Source organism: Salmo trutta, chromosome 12, assembly GCF_901001165.1.
Source record: "Salmo trutta chromosome 12, fSalTru1.1, whole genome shotgun sequence".
Classification (NCBI taxonomy): Eukaryota; Metazoa; Chordata; class Actinopteri; order Salmoniformes; family Salmonidae; genus Salmo; species Salmo trutta.
This window is the reverse complement of record NC_042968.1, coordinates 9,779,141-9,798,713: the sequence shown is the minus strand read 5'-3', so window position 1 is coordinate 9,798,713 and position 19,573 is coordinate 9,779,141. Positions and strand designations below refer to the sequence as shown.

General features: G+C 44.7%; 1 protein-coding gene across 1 annotated transcript; it reads left to right on the top strand.

The window, feature by feature from the left end:
* The first annotated feature begins 210 nt into the window (after positions 1–210).
* LOC115202901 (uncharacterized protein KIAA0754) lies at positions 211–6,520 on the top strand. The gene is made up of 2 exons (XM_029767064.1): positions 211–342; positions 4,299–6,520. The coding sequence occupies exon 2, from the start codon at positions 4,307–4,309 to the stop codon at positions 5,942–5,944; it is 1,638 nt and encodes a 545-aa protein (XP_029622924.1). The 5' UTR covers positions 211–342; positions 4,299–4,306; the 3' UTR covers positions 5,945–6,520.
* The last annotated feature ends 13,053 nt before the right edge of the window (positions 6,521–19,573 follow it).

Sequence of the window (19,573 nt, the reverse complement as noted above, 5' to 3'; positions counted from 1 at the left end):
GATACACAACATCCTGAAATATATGTAGCCTAGATATCTTTGTTAGAAATAGTACTATATTTCCCTTGACAGAGTGATGCTGAATGTAAAATATTGCTAAATTTACCCCACTTTCTCCGAGATTGTGGGATAGATTGTGATAGCGAATGATGTCTGGCAAAACCTATAGGGGCACTCTTCAAAAAAATCACAGTCCTAGATTGCACCTCAGGGAGCGAGGAGGACTTCGGTGCAGCTTTCAGTCGCAAGATTCTTTCTATTATCAGTCCGCGCTCAGTCTTGCAAGGGAATACATCAGTTCCTCGACTCTCCTTATCGTTTGGGTTTAAGGCAGAAATCCAGGTTAGTGAACTTTGTATCTATATTTTTCAGCTTTTGTATGTTCTTTTTTTTATTCTGGAGAATATAAGAGAACATATAGCCTGCTGTTGTGGTAAATTGGAGAATAAAGAATAGAGAAGGGAGAAAGAGTTGGATAAGCTATCCTTTGTTCTCTTTTGTTCATGTATTTGCATTCCTACCCGTGCGTGCGTAGATTTTCACATTCAACATCTTCGAGCCACGATTTGCGTTTTATTATGTGGATGTTCCAGTCTTTCCTGGGATTTTAACAATTTGTCTGCGCTATGAGGTGTAGAATTTGTTTTGATCCAGAAGCATCAGGGTGACAGGGATGTGTGTGCCCAAATCAATGTATGTAATAAATTGAAAAAATATCAAGTGTAGAGTAAGATGACAAATCAAGATTCAAGCTTAATAGAAAAAGACAAACATATTTTCCATCGTAACTCTACACGCCTGTGGGGCCCCACTAGACAGTATGGCAACATTAACGAACAGGGTAGATAGAGTGGAGTAGCGGGGTTACGTGGTTGGGGGGATGGAGTCATTGCGCTTGTGCCTTCCCTGTCGATAATATATCGTTTTAAATCATTACTTATATTTGTTGTATAATGACAAACATCAAAGACTGCCATCCATCCAAACTATAAAAGTTATACGTTTTTACGATCAGGTGGATTTCACAGTTAACTTCATTCTGTAGCAGGCATCTAGGATGCCTGTCTCTCAGAGCCTTGCTGGTGCAACAGGAGTTGTACAATTCCCTGAGCATTTTCCTTTATCGTAATTTAACGTGTCTTCAGCCCGATTTGAGTTTTAATAGAAAATAATACATGGCTAACCGGTAGTGTTTACAGTAATCTGTGTGTGATCATACTGCTGTAATTCTTTTATCCCTCACACCCCTAAACCAGTACTATTTCATCCCCTCGTCGCCTATAGGCTCCATGTACTTCCCCAGTGTATGAACATTGTCATGTGCTTTTGGCAGATGTATCTTGAAATCTCTTTTCGAAATGTCCGTCTGTTTTCTTTTAATGTGTTGGTATAGGCAAATGTCATGTAAACTGAGTAAATTAATTGAGTCAAACACATATAAATAACTCGCGCAGTTAACTTAATTCGCATGCTATAGCGATCCTCAAATATGGACAGTAATTGGGAGGAATATGAAAGCCTGTTTATCCGATAGCCTAGTAGAGGGGACCCGTCGCTGCTCTGATATGAGCATGGATTTAGCTGTACAGCCCATAGCCTGCGCTGGCCTCCCGCATGGCTCCCTCTGTCCGCATCCCTTCTTGATTGCCCTAATGCAGCACTATGGACAGCTCCTATTATGATCACGCCCGTGTGTTCTGCAGTTCAAATAAATATGCTATATGGCAGTCGCTCTCTCACCCATCTAACAAGAAAGACAGATTCGATTCAACTATGTTTGTGACATTTTGGATAATGGTCAATCGAAGTACTTGCGGGAAATGTCATAGTCTATTGTTACGTTCGTGATTAGTTTTGCTTCATTTTTTGAGAACCGCCTGCATGTTGAGCATTTTCGACCTTTTGGCTTCACTTAAAACTGTATGTCAGGCAGAAGAAACCTGTAACCTGTAAGGCCTGTTTAGTATATCCATACCCATGGTAAATATTGTTTTCTGTGACAGCCAGCCTACTGTTATCTAAAGGAATCATTTAGTACTATTATCACCAAACATAATCTCTCAGATAACATTTAACTTCCAGTTCTCGGTTTTCTGATAGTGGGAAGGGAAGTTGAAGTATGTTGAAATCAGCTCTTCCTCTTACAAGTATGGCAATGGAGTAAAATAAACACAATTTTGTGAGTGAGACCAATGTGATAACCTTAACCCTACACACATATTTAGTTTAGCTATATGTATAGCTAAAGTAGTTTAGCTATATGTTTTTGTTGTCATCAGTGGATGATGTATAGTACTACTACTCGGGAATACTACTACTCAGTATTATACCATGGCATTGTTGAATAGTCCTTTCTGATTGGCTTGAAGGGCATTCTAGAGCATGCATTATTTCCTTTTATAAACTGGGTGGTTTGAGCCCTGAATGCTGACTGGCTGACAGCGGTGGAATATCAAACATTATAAACTGTTTGGTTCCCACCCTGAATCCTGATTGGCTGACAGCAGTGGTATATCGGACCGTATACCACGGGTATGACAAAACATTTCGTTTTACTGCTCTAATTACCTTAATAGCTAGTTTATAATAGTTATAAGGCACCTCAGGGGTTGGTGGTATATGGCCAATATACCACGGCTAAGGGCTGTATCCAGGCACTCCGTGATGCATCCTGCCTAAGAACAGCCCTTAGCCATGGTATATTGGTCATATACCACACACCCTCATGCCTTATTGCTTAAGTATACCACGGGTATGACAAAACATGTATTTTTACTGCTCTAATTACATTGGCGAGGAGTTTATAATAGCAATAAGGCGCCTCGGGTTTGTGGTATATGGCCAATATACCATGGCTAAGGGCTGTATGCAGGCACTCCGAGTTGCATCGTGCTTTAGAACAGCCCTTAGCATATTATATTGGACATATACCACACCCCCTTGGGCATTATTGCTTAAATAACACACAGGTATTTTTTGCATAATAGAAATCAATGGCTATAGTTCATTTTTACACGTTTTGTTTGAGCTGCTTTTGAAAGCAAAAGTCAAATTGAAAACAGTATTGGTATTGTTGAATTCGATTTTCATAATAGCAAGCTAGGCCTGATGGCTTGGTTAGCTAAACTAGGGCGTCTGTTTGTTTGGTTAGCATGGTAACCACTGTAGCTATCTAGTAAACTTGCTAGCTAGCTACCTCAGTGGATGTTGAACCCATTTCTACAAGGAAAAAGTATAAAAGGGATGGTATAACAGAGATAATCAACTCTGGGCTCTATGCATTCTCTGGAAAATAATGCATCTCTGTGGAATGTCAGTTCCACTCCAAACGCATAGCCCCTTGTTGATTATCCCTTAATTCATTCCCATGCTTTAGTGGTTGCAAAGTAACAGGAGTTTGTGGTCTGTAAAATAACATGTTATCTTATCCATTCTTACCCTGGCCTGAATCTTATTTAACCCTTGCACCAAACGATAGAGAAAATCCAGACCATAGCCCCCAAAAATGTCTCACCAACCTGTCGTTTTTATAATACCATGGCATTGTTTCAATACTCGTTTCTGATTGGCTAAAGGGCATTCCACGTCGTTCATTATTTTCCACAGAACGCATAGCCCCTCCTTGATTTATCCCTTACTTATGTACAGTGCACTAGATAGCTATAGAGGGTTAGCAGATTATACAATAATTTTCACCAGGCTTGTTGAACAGGTCCTAGTCATGCACAACAAGTGCTCACTAGGTTCCCAAAACCTATAGCTAAAAACATTTGTGTTTTTGTTCTTTATTTTGTGAGCTCAAGTCCCCCTTCCTCCTCTAACTGTGCCTCTAACCTGCTATTCTAAAAGTATACCAGTGGGAATAAGTGTACAACTAAAACAGACCATTAAAGGGCAACAGTAGAATGGGAGACTCACTTGGCACATAATAACATTACCTAAGACTCCAGAGAGGGTGTCTTGTCCTGTGGTTTATACAAGAGCACTGGATAGTTTATAACTTGGACTAGTTCCCATGCAGTGGTCATTTGTTTTTTAGCCAATAGTATTTGGCAGAGTGTGGTCTCCAGATTGAAATGCCTTCCCCCTTTAAAGCCCGACTGAGTGCTTTCTTACAACGGAGACAGGCGGCACTATGTTGGCATGATTGCAATGCTTTGAATTTTATTCCGCTTTAACTGGGTATTGAGGTTTGTGGTGGGTAATTAAAGGAAATGGATATATACTATGCATAGATTATCAAACGCAACAACCTGTCACACTTGTTAAGTCATTCTGATTTTATTATTCACTTTTAGGAGACACCATGGGAGGCAAGCTGAGCAAGAGGAAGAAGGGGTACGATGTCAGCGACCCAAAGGACAAGAAGGAGGAGATTACTGTGGCTGCTGTGAGTGCCGTTGAGGCCATGGCCCATGTCGTGGAGAGCAAAGCACCAGCTCCGGTCGCTGAGTTGGCAGCGAAGGAAGCTCCTAAGGTGTCTGCTGCGGTAGAGGGAGCAGTGGAGTCGGCAGCGGTAACCATCAAAGAAGCGACAGAAGAGGCCCTGTCAGCTATAGAGGCTGTGGCCAAGGGGGCCACCGCAGAGCCAGCGACTGTACCAGATGAACCTGTGGCAGCAACGGCAGAACCAGCGCCAACAGCAGAAGAACCAGTGGCATCAGAAGAACCAGCTGCAGCACCAGAGGAGCCAGCACCAGCTGCAGCACCAGCTGTAGCACCAGAAGAACCTGCAGCCCCAGAAGAGCCAGTGTTGGCACTGGAAGAACCTGCAGCAGTAGCAGAGGAACCAGCCGCAGCTCCAGAAGAGCCAGTATCAGCACTGGAAGAACCTGCAGCAGCTGAGGAACCAGCAGCATCACCAGAGGAATCTGTAACAGCACCAGATAAAACAGAGGCACCGGAAGAACCAGCGGCACTAGACGAAACAGTGGCTGCGCCAAAAGAGCCTGCAGTGGAAGAGCCTGTACCAGAAGAGCCTGCGGCAGTACCAAAAGAACCTGCACCAAAAGAGCCTGTGGCAGCACCAAAAGAGCCTGCAGTGGAAGAGCCTGCTCCAGAAGAGCCTGCGTCAGCACCAAAAGAGCATGCACCAGAAGAGCCTGCGGCAGCACCAAAAGAGCCTGCACCAGAAAAGCCTGAGGCAGCACCAAAAGAGCCTGCATCAGAAGAGCCTGCGGCAGCCTCTGTGGAACTAACCACAGCACCAGAAAAGGATTCTGAGGCTACAGAACAAGCCACAGAGGTGGCAGACACTACAGAACCTGAAAATGCTGCTCCAGAGCCTGAAACAGAGACTGTTACAGGGGAGGCCCCAGAACCTGAGGCTGTGCCCGAGGCACCAATAGAGGCAGAAGCAGCTTCGCCCGCACTGGAGGAGGAGCCTACATCAGTTGCAGAAGCTGTGTCAGAGTCAGCCACAGAGGCAGCCGCAGATCCAGAGGCAGCCACAGAAACAGAATCCGTCCTAGAAGCAGCCGCTAAAGAGCTCCCCCTACCTGTAGAAGAATCCGTAGCGGAGCTTGAACCTGAAGCTGCTGATGCAGTAACAGAGGCAGCAGAGTCAGAGGCTGCCAACATTGCAGAACCCATCCCGGAGATCATCATTTCAGAATCTGCTGCACCTGCTGCTGCAGAGGAGGCCAGCGCTGGGCCACAGGAGGCTGTGCTGGACAACAGGGAAGTTGTTTCCGCAGAGGAGGCTACTGCTGAGCCTTCTGCCCCTGAGGTCAATGGGGAGTGTCAGGAACAGGCAGCCGAGCTGGCTGCCGTGTCTGCCCCGGAGCCACAGCAAAAGGAATGTGTCAACGGCATTGACAAGCCAGAGGATGCCGTTGAAGTGCAAATTGACTGTGAATTAAAAAAGGACTTGAACCTGACTGGCGACATCCAGATTCCTGAGGCAATCGGTGAGGCAATAAGTCAGGCTGTTGACTTGGTCTGAAGCTAATATAAATGTGAAGTCCCTAATGATCCGAAAAAACCTCCAACACAAGCTTCTGAAGATAAATATAAAAATGTCCATTGTGGCAAAGGAGTATACAGATAACAAAAAGGAAATACAACCACTCAAGTGTAGAGAGGGGGAGTGAGGTACATGTAGGAAGAGATGTGAGACATGGATGCAGTGTTGAGTCTTTGTGCCCCACACATCATTGCAGAGGGGCAGCCTGTGTTTGCAGCATTTGTGGTGAGATGAAAGCCAGCAAAATTTGAGGGATGAGTATAGGAAAACCGTGAGAAAAAAAACTGGACAACAGAGAAAAAAAACGTGACATTGACATTGGAAATTTTGAATGGAATGAGTAGTCTTGTCTTTGTGTGTGAGCCTGATGAATTTTAAAAATGGTTTATCGGAATAGCATTCAATAGTGATCTAATTTAGACTTTCACATATCCTTTCCTTAACTATATGAAAAAATAATGGATGAAAAGTTTTGGCCTTTTATAATGGTGCAAACAGTAAGGAATGTTCATTGATGGCTTGGAATGGAGAATAAAAAAAGACTGTTATACCTGATTGTTCTTTTGTTGTTATGTATTCTATATAAATTAGGCAAAAGTCATTTGACACAGGGCCTTATTGTATAATGACAGGTCATTTTAATAAATTTTAGCATGTTACAATATTTAAACTGTATTTTAAGATACTTTTTATGATTGATTATAATAAGTAAACCTAGGTGCAAACAATGGAGATCTTTGAAAACTGAAATTAGTCCAGTGCTTTATTGTTTTTGGCTGATAGATTGAGTGCACCAATATCAGGAGTCGGAGACATTATCTACAGAACATCATTCATTTCGAACTTCTACAGTTATCTACAGACCAGGTTTCTTGTGGGTTAGGGGTCGCCTGATTGTATTACCTGTAGACCAATGTCCTCGAGGTCATTAGCCTTGCAAATATTTTGTTTGGTGAATCTTGGCTTGCCCGTGTGTTTGTTTGAAAAATCTGACCATGTTAATGCATGCAGACAGATAATTTCATAGGTCGTCTCTTCCTCTACCTCTTACATCATAATAGCCCATCTCACTGGAACTCCAAGCTGTGGTAGGCAGGCAGCCCCATAGAAATAGAATGAATAGAGAGGTCTCGGAAGCTCTGACCCTGGCAAAAGATGCGGTAAAGAGGTCAATGGAACTCGACCCAAACAATGGAAATGCCATGGAAACACATGCGGAAATATGCGGGAAAGATCCCAAATCTCCTCATTGCCCCCCAGCAAAATTTGCCTACATTTAGGCTAATGTTTGTATGTGTATTTCACAATATGTTGAGGTAAAAATCATAATATAATGCATGTCATCGTCACCAATCAACAGTACTGCAGTTAAAAAACGACTTTGACTACCACCACCGATTTCTCTATGTTACATGTAGCTATGCTACCAGCTTATACGAACAGGAGTTAGCATTTAGCAGTCACTTCTTCTAAACCGGAAAGGGAACGACTTCTAAATGTTATGCAGTGAAAACGTCCAAATATATGAAAATTGGACTTTAGTAACCACATTGTGGGCCTGTTACAATACATCAATCATGATGTATTTGACAAATATCCACTTTGTTAAATCAAATTTGTTGAATTTGCACCAATCCGGCATCATTCTTCTAGCTCCCACTGTCTGCGTTCCATTGACCTCTTTACCGCATCCATTTGACTGGTAAACTCATGGGTACACTCGCAATGGCTGCCTGGTATTGTGATGCAATCATTTCCAAGGTAATTTGGTACGTTCTGTCAAATGATGCTGGATTGCCATGGTGGTGTAGAATGTTCATTCAAATGATGCTAACTGATGTGGCTCATACAATAGAATGTATTTTTTGTTTTTGTCAGTTGAGTTGATTTTACAAATCACAGCAGATTCAAGGGTACACTTCCTGGCATGGGTACACTCAAAATGGCTGCCAGTCCACCCATTATACCGCCATTGACTTGAATGGGGACCCTGTTCTATTCATTCTATTTCTGTGGGCAGCACACACTCCCCACATTTCAGAGATTGAAATGGCGAGGGGGTTTGGGGGAGGGGCATGTATTCTTGGAGGAGGAAGGGGCTTTCAAGGGGTTTGGCGGGAGTGAGTGGGGGATGAGGGTCTGGGATGAAAGGAAGAGCTCTGACGCAGCACAGAGGAGAACACAACCATGACAAATGAGATAATCTCTCTTTTGCCTTGAGACATTTTTATACTGTTTTAGGGGCTGAAATTGGGCAGGGAGATGGCAAGGGTGGAAGAGAAGGATAAAACGGTCGTAGAAGGTTCTGACACCTACTTCATCGGCCCTTGCGGAATGCTCCTGAGCATGGTGCTTGCACCTACATCTTAAAAGAGGCTAGAGGGTATCTGTCATGTAGGTACCAAAGCACATGCATTAGCACAAGGGAGATAAATGTTATGTGTTTGTGGATGCACGTTTGTGTATGTGTATGTGTGTGTGTGTTCATGAGTCTGTGTTTGTGTTCATGAGTGTCCATGGCATATGTACTGTATATGGAATCTCCTACAGAATTTATAGAGAGTGGGTCAAAATCTGAAAGAAGATTTCGATGGAGATATCGAAGGTTCCCAAGCGTCTTCCAACGGCACCATAACGAGCTCCTCCACATAGCAACCCTGAATTCTCGCTCCGGTTTCTTCAAGAAATACTCAGGCCCTCAGATTTATGAAAGGAATGTTCTTGAGAGCTGGGGGTTGGGTGGTTGGACACGCTGGGTTGTTTTCTCTCTCCCATCTGAAGCGTTCTGTGGTTCAAATGGTTACAGTGTATATGAAAACAGGATAAAATTGGATGCATTTCCCTATTTATTTCAGGAAACGATCTGTAAATGATCATTATCTAAATCCCCCTTACTTTTCAATCAAGAGATCATCAGTGAGACTAAAGTAACCTTGACAAGCTACAGTAGATTGCTCACAGTGCAGGCATTGATTCAAGCGGATATTTTCATAGCATCATCATGATACTGTCTGTTTCAAAACAAGTACAGGTATTACGGCATGTACAGTCGTGTCCCAAAGTTTTGAGAATGACACAAATATTAATTTCCACAAAGTTTGCTGCTTCAGTGTCTTTAGATATTTTTGTCAGATGTTACTATGGAATACTGAAGTATAATTACAAGCATTTCATAAGTGTAAAAGGCTTTTATTGACAATTACATGAAGTTGATGCAAAGAGTCAATATTTGCAGTATTGACTCTTCTTTTTCAAGACCTCTGCAATCCACCCTGGCATGCTGTCAATTAACCTCTGGGCCACATCCTGACTGATGGCAGCCCATTCTTGCATAATCAATGCTTGGAGTTTGTCAGAATTTGTGGGTTTTTGTTTGTCCACCCGCCTCTTGAGGATTGACCACAAGTTCTCAATGGGATTAAGGCCTGGGGAGTTTCCTGGCCATGGACCCAAAATATCGATGTTTTGTTCCCTGAGCCACTTAGTTATCACTTTTGCCTTATGGCAAGGTGCTCCATCATGCTGGAAAAGGCATTGTTCGTCACCAAACTGTTCCTGGATGGTTGGGAGAAGTTGCTCTCGGAGGATGTGTTGGTACCATTCTTTATTCATGGCTGTGTTCTTAGGCAAAATTGTGAGTGAGCCCACTCCCTTGGCTAAGAAGCAACCCAACACATGAATGGTCTCAGGATGCTTTACTGTTGGCATGACACAGGACTGATGGTAGCGCTCACCTTGTCTTCTCCGGACAAGCTTTTTTCCGGATGCCGCAAACAATCGGAAAGGGGATTCCTCAGAGAAAATGACTTTACCCCAGTCCTCAGCAGTCCAATCCCTGTACCTTTTGCAGAATATCAGTCTGTCCCTGATGTTTTTCCTGGAGAGAAGTGGCTTCTTTGCTGCCCTTCTTGACACCAGGCCATCCTCCAAAAGTATTCACCTCACTGTGCCTGCAGATGCACTCACACCTGCCTGCTGCCATTCCTGAGCAAGCTCTGTACTGGTGGTGCCCCGATCCCGTAGCTGAATCAACTTTAGGAGACGGTCCTGGCGCTTGCTGGACTTTCTTGGGTGCCCTGAAGCCTTCTTCGCAACAATTGAACCGCTCTCCTTGAAGTTCTTGATGATCTGATAAATGGTTGATTTAGGTGCAATCTTACTGGCAGCAATATCCTTGCCTGTGAAGCCCTTTTTGTGCAAAGCAATGATGACGGCACGTGTTTCCTTGCAGGTAACCATGCTTGACAGAGGAAGAACAATGATTCCAAGCACCACCCTCCTTTTGAAGCTTCCAGTCTGTTATTCAAACTCAATCAGCATGACAGAGTGATCTCCAGCCTTGTCCTCGTCAACACTCACACCTGTGTTCAAGAGAGAATCACTGACATGATGTCAGCTGGTCCTTTTGTGGCAGGGCTGAAATGCAGTGGAAATGTTTTTTGGGGATTCAGTTAATTTGCATGGCAAAGAGGGACTTTGCAATTAATTGCAATTCATCTGGTCACTCTTCATAACATTCTGGAGTATATGCAAATTGCCATCATACAAACTGAGGCAGCAGACTTTAACTTTAATTAATATTTGTGTCATTCTCAAGACTTCTGGCCACGACTGTACACATACAATTTAACTTGTCAATAGATAACGAAATGCATTTTTAGGGATAGGCGGGCTATTCATATGTCAGAACAAATTCTAGGATATACAGTATCTGTTACAGTCTGTAGACACAGAAATCATGTATATCCAATATCTACTCCCATGGGTTTGGTTGTGTTTGCATTATTCAAAGGTTGCGTTTTTCTCCACAAAAACAGACCAGCTCTACTGTCAATATCACCTCTAAAAACTCTATTGTGACCAAGAGGTTTAAAACTTCCCCTGCTCCCCTAGCTAACCTGTATTGAATACTTGCTCATAGGAGGAGAAATAAAATTGCCCGAACCCAACAGTTATGTAACCAAGGACTGAAGAAAAAACCACAGCACCAAATATTAACATATTTTCCCCTTACTTAAATTAGAAAAATGCTTGTCGGCAACAGCATGTGTTTGCCAAGTTTTCATTGGTTCGGGCCGTTCTGAGGGGATGGGATCATAGTGTGGACATTTTAACATGAGGAATCCAGTTGCAGTACCTCACCCCAGACTGAGGATATTACACTGGGGGGGTGAGGTTTTTCTCCTTTAAACAGCCCATTCTCTCTCTCTCTCTCTCTCTCTCTCTCTCTTCTTCTCATTCTCTCTCTCTCTTCTTCTCGTTTTCTCTCTTTCTCTCTCTCTCGCTCTCTGTGCTAGGGTCTCTGTGACCTGTGGTTTGGGGTAGAGGCCCTGCTTGCATCTTGATTTAAACACTGCCTTTAAGTTGCATAGTTGTCCATCCCCAGCTGCATTGCTTGGTTACTCTAACACTATGCACTCTATACTAAGGCTTTGGCACAGAGCTAAAAGTGCTTTCCTGTTCCTTTTTTTTCATATGTGGAAAGGCCCTCGTTTATTTAGCTATTTCTCAGTGGTGCCTTTAAAAGAAAACAGGAAGGAAAATGTGTACTCAATTCAAAGGCCATGTTATCACGAGTAGCAAGTAAAACTGCCCATTCCCCTCCACATTTCACAGCACACAATGTATTACTCTACAGAATACAAAGCTTTTTTTACATTCACATTATTGGACACAGTCAGACAAGCGAGCACTGACTTGGAGAGAATGAGGAAGATACATTGAGACAGTAATTAAATGAAACCCAAGCCAACATCCTGGAATTGGAGGCTGCAGATTACCAACAACATGAGCCTATATTAAAAACTGTGCATGTGTAGAGAGAGAAGATACACGCTGCTGCTCCCCGAACTCCAGCCCCTCAGCTGGGCTAACAGCTAAAGGGTGTCAGGTGGCCACAAGGCAAACTCAACATTATTTATTAGTCAAGCAGGAGAATCAGCCTGGTGGATAGATACATCCAAATGTGAGTCCAGATTTTTCTCCTCATGCAAAAACACACTGTGGTGAATTTGCTGTTTTCTTATAACCACATGATGTCTGCTTTTTTTTATTTAAAGGGACTACTTACTTCCTCTGTAGCTTGAGCGAGAACTGTTCCCTAAAAATGTCAGCAAAAGGAGCATGATGTAAATGATTGTACCAATATGATCATTCAACACTAAAGAGAATGTTTCCTGTAAAAACATTATTTTCTGAACGATCACGTCAACTAATATGAGTAACATATTTCCCCTCTCTGTATCTCCCTCTCTCTATCTCCATCTGTCTCTGGTTCATCATTCTCTCCCAACGTGCTATCCATCTGGGAATCTGCGCTAATGCTGTCATTATATGCGGGCCTGCAGAAGCCTATTAGTCAGACCTCAGTGGTAGTACGGCTCCTTATTGATCCATGGTGTTAGCCCTAATGGCCACTGAAAGGCCTGTGCTTCCCTTCCTCTGCAGATCACTTGCTCCTCTTTGAAACTACTACTGGGGGTGAGCGAGCACTTTAAAGCTGACCATACTCAATGTGTCTCTTGGTGTGTGTGTGTGTGTGTGTGTGTGTGTGTGTGTGTGTGTGTGTGTGTGTGTGTGTGTGTGTGTGTGTGTGTGTGTGTGCGCACACGATGTGTGTGTTTGTTTGTTCGTAGGCGTACGTGTGTGTATGCATGTGTGGGAAGCATAGCGTTCTTCCTCTGAGAGAGAGTGCTGATGACAGCCCCAGCATGGGTTCTGTATGGGGAAGATCAGGCCTTTGTCACAGTGACCAACCCCCTTCCCTCAGCCATCAGCAGGCAGAAAAAACAGAATTGTACACTCCGACAATCATTCTGGGCCATTAAATGGAGTCAGGGGAACCTGGGAACCTGTGCCCACAGCACAACCTTTCAGGTCTTCAAGATGAGCTACTTGATTCCCTAATTTAGATACTCAACAGATTTGTGTTTACACCAAATAATCAGTTTACTCAGATAATAATCAGTTTAAGTAACATCAAATGATCAGATTAAATAACATCTAAAGGCTCATCATCATATCTCCAGTGGTTGAAAAAGTACTCAATTGTCATACTTGAGTAAAGGTAAAGATATCTTAAAGGGGAATGGAAACACTTCAGGAAGCAAAGAGATGTATTCCACCCACTAATACTAAAATGTGCATTTAACATTGAAACATGTCTATTTTTAGGATTTTGATATTGAACAATGTTTATTAGAGGTATGTGTACTGCCATAGTAACTGTCACACCCTGATCTGTTTCACCTGTCCTTGTCTCTACCCCCTCCTCTTCCCCATTTTTTATTTTATTTGTACCTTTATTTAACTAGGCAAGTCAGTTAAGAACAAATTCTTATTTACAATGACGGCCTAGGAACAGTGGGTTAACTGCCTTGTTCATGGGCAAAATGACAGATTTTTACCTTGCCAGCTCAGGGATTCGATCTAGCAACATTTCGGTTACTGGTCCAGCGCTCTAACCACTAGGCTACCTGCCGCCCCATTTTCCCCTCGGTATTTAAACCTGTGTTTTCTGTCTGTCTGTGCCAGTTCGTCTTGTATGGTCCAAGTCAACCAGCATGGTTTTCCCGTGCTCCTGCTTTTGCTATTCCCTTTTGCTAGTCCTCCCGGTTTTGACCCTTGCCTGTTTTCTGGACTGAACTGGTTTTGATCTTTTGCCTGTCCACGACTGTTCACTTGCCTACCCCTTTTGGATTATTAATAAATATCAATGACTCAAACCATCTGCCTCCCGTGTCTGCATCTGGGTCTCACCTTGTGCCCTTATAGTATGAACTGGCCAGACCCAGCAGACTTGGACCAGCTCTGCCACGCTGTCTCCCTGCAGGGAGCCACCATTGGGATGCATGAGGAGCTACTGCTGGACCTTTTGGAAGGGCTTCGTTCCCTGACGGAACGCCATGACCAAGGGTTCAAGGCTATTATGGAGCGAATCAGTGAGTTAGCTCATAGGCAGCCTGCCACCTCTGAGACCTCCCAACCACCCAGTAACCTGTCTACTATCAGTGGTGGGTTTGTACAGCCTACCCCTGCTCCCTGATAACCCCGCTTACCACCTCCGGAGAGATATTCTGGGGATCTTGGAACCTGCCAGGATTTTCTTTCTCAATGCTTCCTTATTTTTGAGCTACAGCCATCTTCGTTCCCTTCGGACCGGTCAAAGATAGCGTATATTATTACGCTAATGTCAGGAAGGTCGCTCTCTTGGGCTACGGCAGTTTGGGAGCAACAATCCGCCATTTGTCATCATCTGGAAGATTTCATGGCAGAGGTGAGGAAGGTGTTCGATTCTCCGGTATCCGGGAGAGAGGCGATCCGAATACTACTCGAGTTACATCAAGACTCCTGTAGTGTGGCAGACTCGTGGTTATTGACTGGACCACGAGTTCAATCCTGGGTTGGAGTCCGTTCTGCCATTCCCATTGTCTCAAAGCAGCGCAGCCTTCCCCGAGACGACCTCCTCAGGGCTTAAGTCAAGGGTTTTTCTTTGTGGAAAAGAAGGACAATACCCTGCAATCGTGCATTGACTACCGGGCCTTGATAACATAACGATCAATAATCGCTACCCCCTACCACTCCTCTCCTCGGTTTTCAAACCTCTCCAGGGGGCTACCATCTTCTCCAAGCTGGACCTTCGGAATGCCTACCACCTGTTTTGGATACGCGAAGGGGATGAGTGAAAGACAGCCTTCAACACTGCCAGTGGACATTATGAGTACCTGGTCATGCCATTTGGACTCTCAAAAGCCCCCGCGGTCTTCCAGGCCCTGGTAAATGATGTGCTCTGGGACATGTTTTTTTTTTTTTTTATTATTTTAAATTTATTTGACCCCTTTTTTCTCCCCAATTTTGTGGTATCCAATTGGTAGTAGTTACAGTCTTGTCTCATCGCTGCAACTCTCGTACGGACTCGGGAGAGGTGAAGGTCGAGAGCCATGCATCCTCTGAAACACAACCCAACCAAGCCGCACTGCTTCTTGACACAATGCACATCCAACCCTGAAGCCAGCCACACCAATGTGTCAGAGGAAACACCGTACACCTGGCGACCTGGTCAGCGTGCACTGCGCCCGGCCCGACACAGGAGTCGCTAGTGCGCGATGAGACAAGGATATCCCTGCCGGCCAAACCCTCCCTAACCCGGACAACGCTGTGCCACCAGAGATTCTGGGTTCGAGCCCAGGCTCTGTCGCTGACGGCCGCGACCGGAAGGCCCATGGGGCGGCGCACAATTGGCCCAGCGCCGCCCCATGGGCCTCCCGGTCGCGGCCGCCTGCGACAGAGCCTGGGCTCGAACCCAGAATCTCTGGTGGCACAGCGTCGTCCGGGTTAGGGAGGATTTGGCCGGCAGGGATATCCTTGTCTCATCGCAGTAACTCCCTTACACCACTGCGCCACACGGGAGGCCGCTCTGGGACATGTTAAACCGTTTCGTGTCCATCTACCTCGACGACATCAAGTTTTTTTCCTGTTCTGCCCAAGAACACGTCCTCCATGTTCGAGAAGTCCTTCAGCGCCTCCAGGAGAACCAGTTATTTGTGAAAGCGGAGAAATGCGAGGTTCACCGTTCTACCCTCTACTTTCTGGGATATGTCATCGCTGAAGGAAATGTCCAGGAAAAGGTGAAAGGATGGAAAAAAGGAAAAGGAAAAGGTGAAAGCGGTAGTGGATTGACCCCAACCTACGTCCAGGGTGCAGCTAGAACGTTTCCTGGGGTTTGCCCATTACTACCGGAATTTAGTTCGAAGCTACAGCACCCTGGCGGCTCCCCTCTCGGCACTCATCTCTCCCAAGGTACCGTTCACATAGTCCCCAGCGGTTGACAGAGCCTTTGTGGACCTGAAGCGCCAGTTCACTACGGCCCCCATCCTCATCCATCCGGACCCGTCCCGTCAGTTTGTGGTTGAGGTAGATGCTTCTGACATTGGAGTGGGGGCTATCATGTCCCAGCAATCCGTCCAGGACCAAAAGCTCCATCCCTGTGCCTTCCTGTCCCATTGTCTCAACTCTGCAGAAAGAAACTACGATGTGGGTAACCGAGAAATCTTGGCGGTCAAGATGGCACTGGAGGAGTGGAGACACTGGCTGGAGGGAGCAGAACATCCATTTTTGGTTTGGACCGACCACAAGAATTTGGAATATCTCCGCACAGCCAAACGCCTTAACTGCAGGCAGGCCCGGTAGGCTCTGTTATTCACCGGGTTCAACTTCACCCTTTCCTATCGCCCAGGGTCCAAGAATGTTAAACCTGATGCCCTCTCTCGCCTGTACAGTCCTGCTGCCACGTACTCTGACTCCGAGACATCCTCTCTACCTCATGCCTTGCGGATGCTGTGGGCTGGGGTATTGAGACCCTGGTCCGCAAGGCACAACGTTCCCAGCCTGCCCCTGGAGGGGGCCCGGATAACCTGTTGTTCGTCCCTAATTCATTCTGGTCCCGGGTCCTGGAATGGGCTCCTTCCTTCAGGCTTACCTGTCACCCGGGTTCCCGTCGAACCCTGGCTTTCCTCCGACAACATTTCTGGTGGCCCACAATGGTTCCTGACGCATCTGCCCCTCATCGTCCCTGGTCCCATATCTCCCTGTACTTTGTCACTGGGCTCCCTTCGTCTGATGGCAACACCGTCATTCTGACAGTAGTGGATCGGTTTTCCAAGGCCGCCCATTTTTTTGGTTACTACATGATTCCATATGTGTAATTTCATAGTCTTGATGTCTTCGCTATTATTGTACAATGTAGAAAATAGTAAAAATAAAGAAAAATATATATATATACTGCTCAAAAAAATAAAGGGAACACTAAAATAACACATCCTAGATTATGAATGAATGAAATAATCTTATTAAATACTTTTTTCTTTACATAGTTGAATGTGCTGACAACAAAATCACACAAAAATAATCAATGGAAATCCAATTTATCAACCCATGGAGGTCTGGATTTGGAGTCACACAAAATTAAAGTGGAAAATCACACTACAGGCTGATCCAACTTTGATGTAATGTCCTTAAAACAAGTCAAAATGAGGCTCAGCAGTGTGTGTGGCCTCCACGTGCCTGTATGACCTCCCTACAATGCCTGGGCATGCTCCTGATGAGGTGGCGGATGGTCTCCTGAGGGATCTCCTCCCAGACCTGGACTAAAGCATCCGCCAACTCCTGGACAGTCTGTGGTGCAACGTGGCGTTGGTGGATGGAGCGAGACATGATGTCCCAGATGTGCTCAATTGGATTCAGGTCTGGGGAACGGGCGGGCCAGTCCATAACATGAATGCCTTCCTCTTGCAGGAACTGCTGACACACTCCAGCCACATGAGGTCTAGCATTGTCTTGCATTAGGAGGAATCCAGGGCCAACCGCACCAGCATATGGTCTCACAAGGGTTCTGAGGATCTCATCTCGGTACCTAATGGCAGTTAGGATCACCACTTTTTTTTAAGAATGTGAAATTTCAGAATAATAGTAGAGAGAATGATATATTTGAGCTTTTATTTCTTTCAACACATTCCCAGTGGATCAGAAGTTTACATACACTTAATTAGTATTTGGTAGCATTGCCTTTAAATTGTTTAACTTGGGTCAAACGTTTCGTGTAGCCTTCCACAAACTTCCCACAATAAGTTGGGTGAATTTTGGCCCATTCCTCCTGACACAGCTGGTGTAACTGAGTCAGGTTTGTAGGCCTCCTTGATTGCACATGCTTTTTCAGTTTTGCCCACAGATTTTCTACAGGATTGAGGTTAGGGCTTTGTGATAGCCACTCCAATATCTTGACTTAATTGTCCTTAAGCCATTTTGCCACAACTTTGGAAGTATGCTTGGGGTCATTGTCCATTTAAAAGACCCATTTACAACCAAGCATCCTGACTGATGTCTTGAGATGTTGCTTCAATATATCCACATAATTTTCCTTACTCATAATGTCATCTATTTTGTGAAGTGCACCAGTCCCTCCTGCAGCAAAGCACCCCCACAACATGATGCTGCCACCCCCGTGCTTCACGTTTGGGATGGTGTTCTTTAACTTGCAAGCCTCCCCCTTTTTCCTCCAAACATAACAATGGTCATTATGGCCAAACAGTTGTATTTTTGTTTCATCAGACCAGAAGACATTTCTCCAAAAAGTACGATCTTGTCCCCATGTGCAGTTGCAAAACGTAGAATGGCTTTTTTTATGGCGGTTTTGGAGCAGTGGCTTCTTCCTTGCTGAGCGGCCTCTCAGTTTATGTTGATATAGGACTCGTTTTACTGTGGATATAGATACTTTTGTACCTGTTTCCTCCAGCATCTTCACAAGGTCCTTTGCTGTTGTTCTGGGATCGATTTGCACTTTTCGCACCAAAGTACGTTCATCTCTTCCGAGCGGTATGACAGCTGCATGGTCCCATGGTGTTAATACTTGTGTACTATTGTTTGTACAGATGAACGTGGTACCTTCAGGCGTTTGGAAATTGTTTCCAAGGATGAACCAGACTTGTGGAGGTCTACAATTTTTTTCTGAGGTCTTGGCTGATTTCTTTAGATTTTCCCATGATGTCAAGCAAAGAGGCACTGAGTTTGAAGGTAGGCCTTGAAATACATCCACAGGTACACCTCCAATTGACTCAAATGATGTCAATTAGCCTATCAGAAGCTTCTAAAGCCATGACATCATTTTCTGGAATTGTCCATGCTGTTCAATGGCACAGTCAACTTAGTGTATGTTTACTTCTGACCCACTGGAATTGAGATACAGTGAATTATAAGTGAAATAATCTGTCTGTAAACAATTGTTGGAAAAATCACTTGTGTCATGCACAAAGTAGATGTCCTAACCGACTTGCCAAAACTATAGTTTGTTAACAAGAAATTTGTGGAGTGGTTGAAAAAACAGTTTTAATGACTCCAACCTAAGTGTATGTAAACTTCCGACTTCAACTGTAGGTAGGAAACAGGATAAATAAAATACAGTGGCAGCAGCTTATGTGGTGAGTGTAAAAAAGTGTGTGAGTGTGTGTTTGTATTGCATCAGTATGCTTGTGTGCGCGTGTTGTGTGTGGGTGTATGTAGTTTGATTATCTATTTAGCCATCTTATGGCTTGGTGGTAGAAGCTGTTCAGGGTCCTGTTGGTTCCAGACTTGGTGCACTGGTACCTCTTGCTGTGCGGTAGCAGAGAGAACAGTCTATGGCTTGGGTGGCTGGAGTCTGACATTTTTTAGGGCCTTCCTCTGACACCGTCTGGTATAAAGGACATGGATGGCAGGGAGCTCGGCCCCAGTGATGTACTGGGCTGTACTCACCACCTTTGTAACTCCTGTGGTGCTCACAAGGGTGCAGATGCTATGAGCATCACTTTTTGAGAATCTTAGGGCCCATTTCAAATCATTTCAGCCTCCTGAGGGGGAAGAGGTGCTGTCGTGCCCTCTTTCAACTGTGTGGACCATATTTGACGTGACTGTAAGTTAGCCGTAGTTGGCTAGCTAGCAAGCAAGGGATAAGAACGTTGCCAGCCAGTATGGCAATGGAACATTTAGAATGAACGAAGGTCGCGTCCATAGATACAGAACAAAAAGACTGAACGACTGGGTCGCTTCTCTGGCAACCAAACCGATAGAACGAACAAC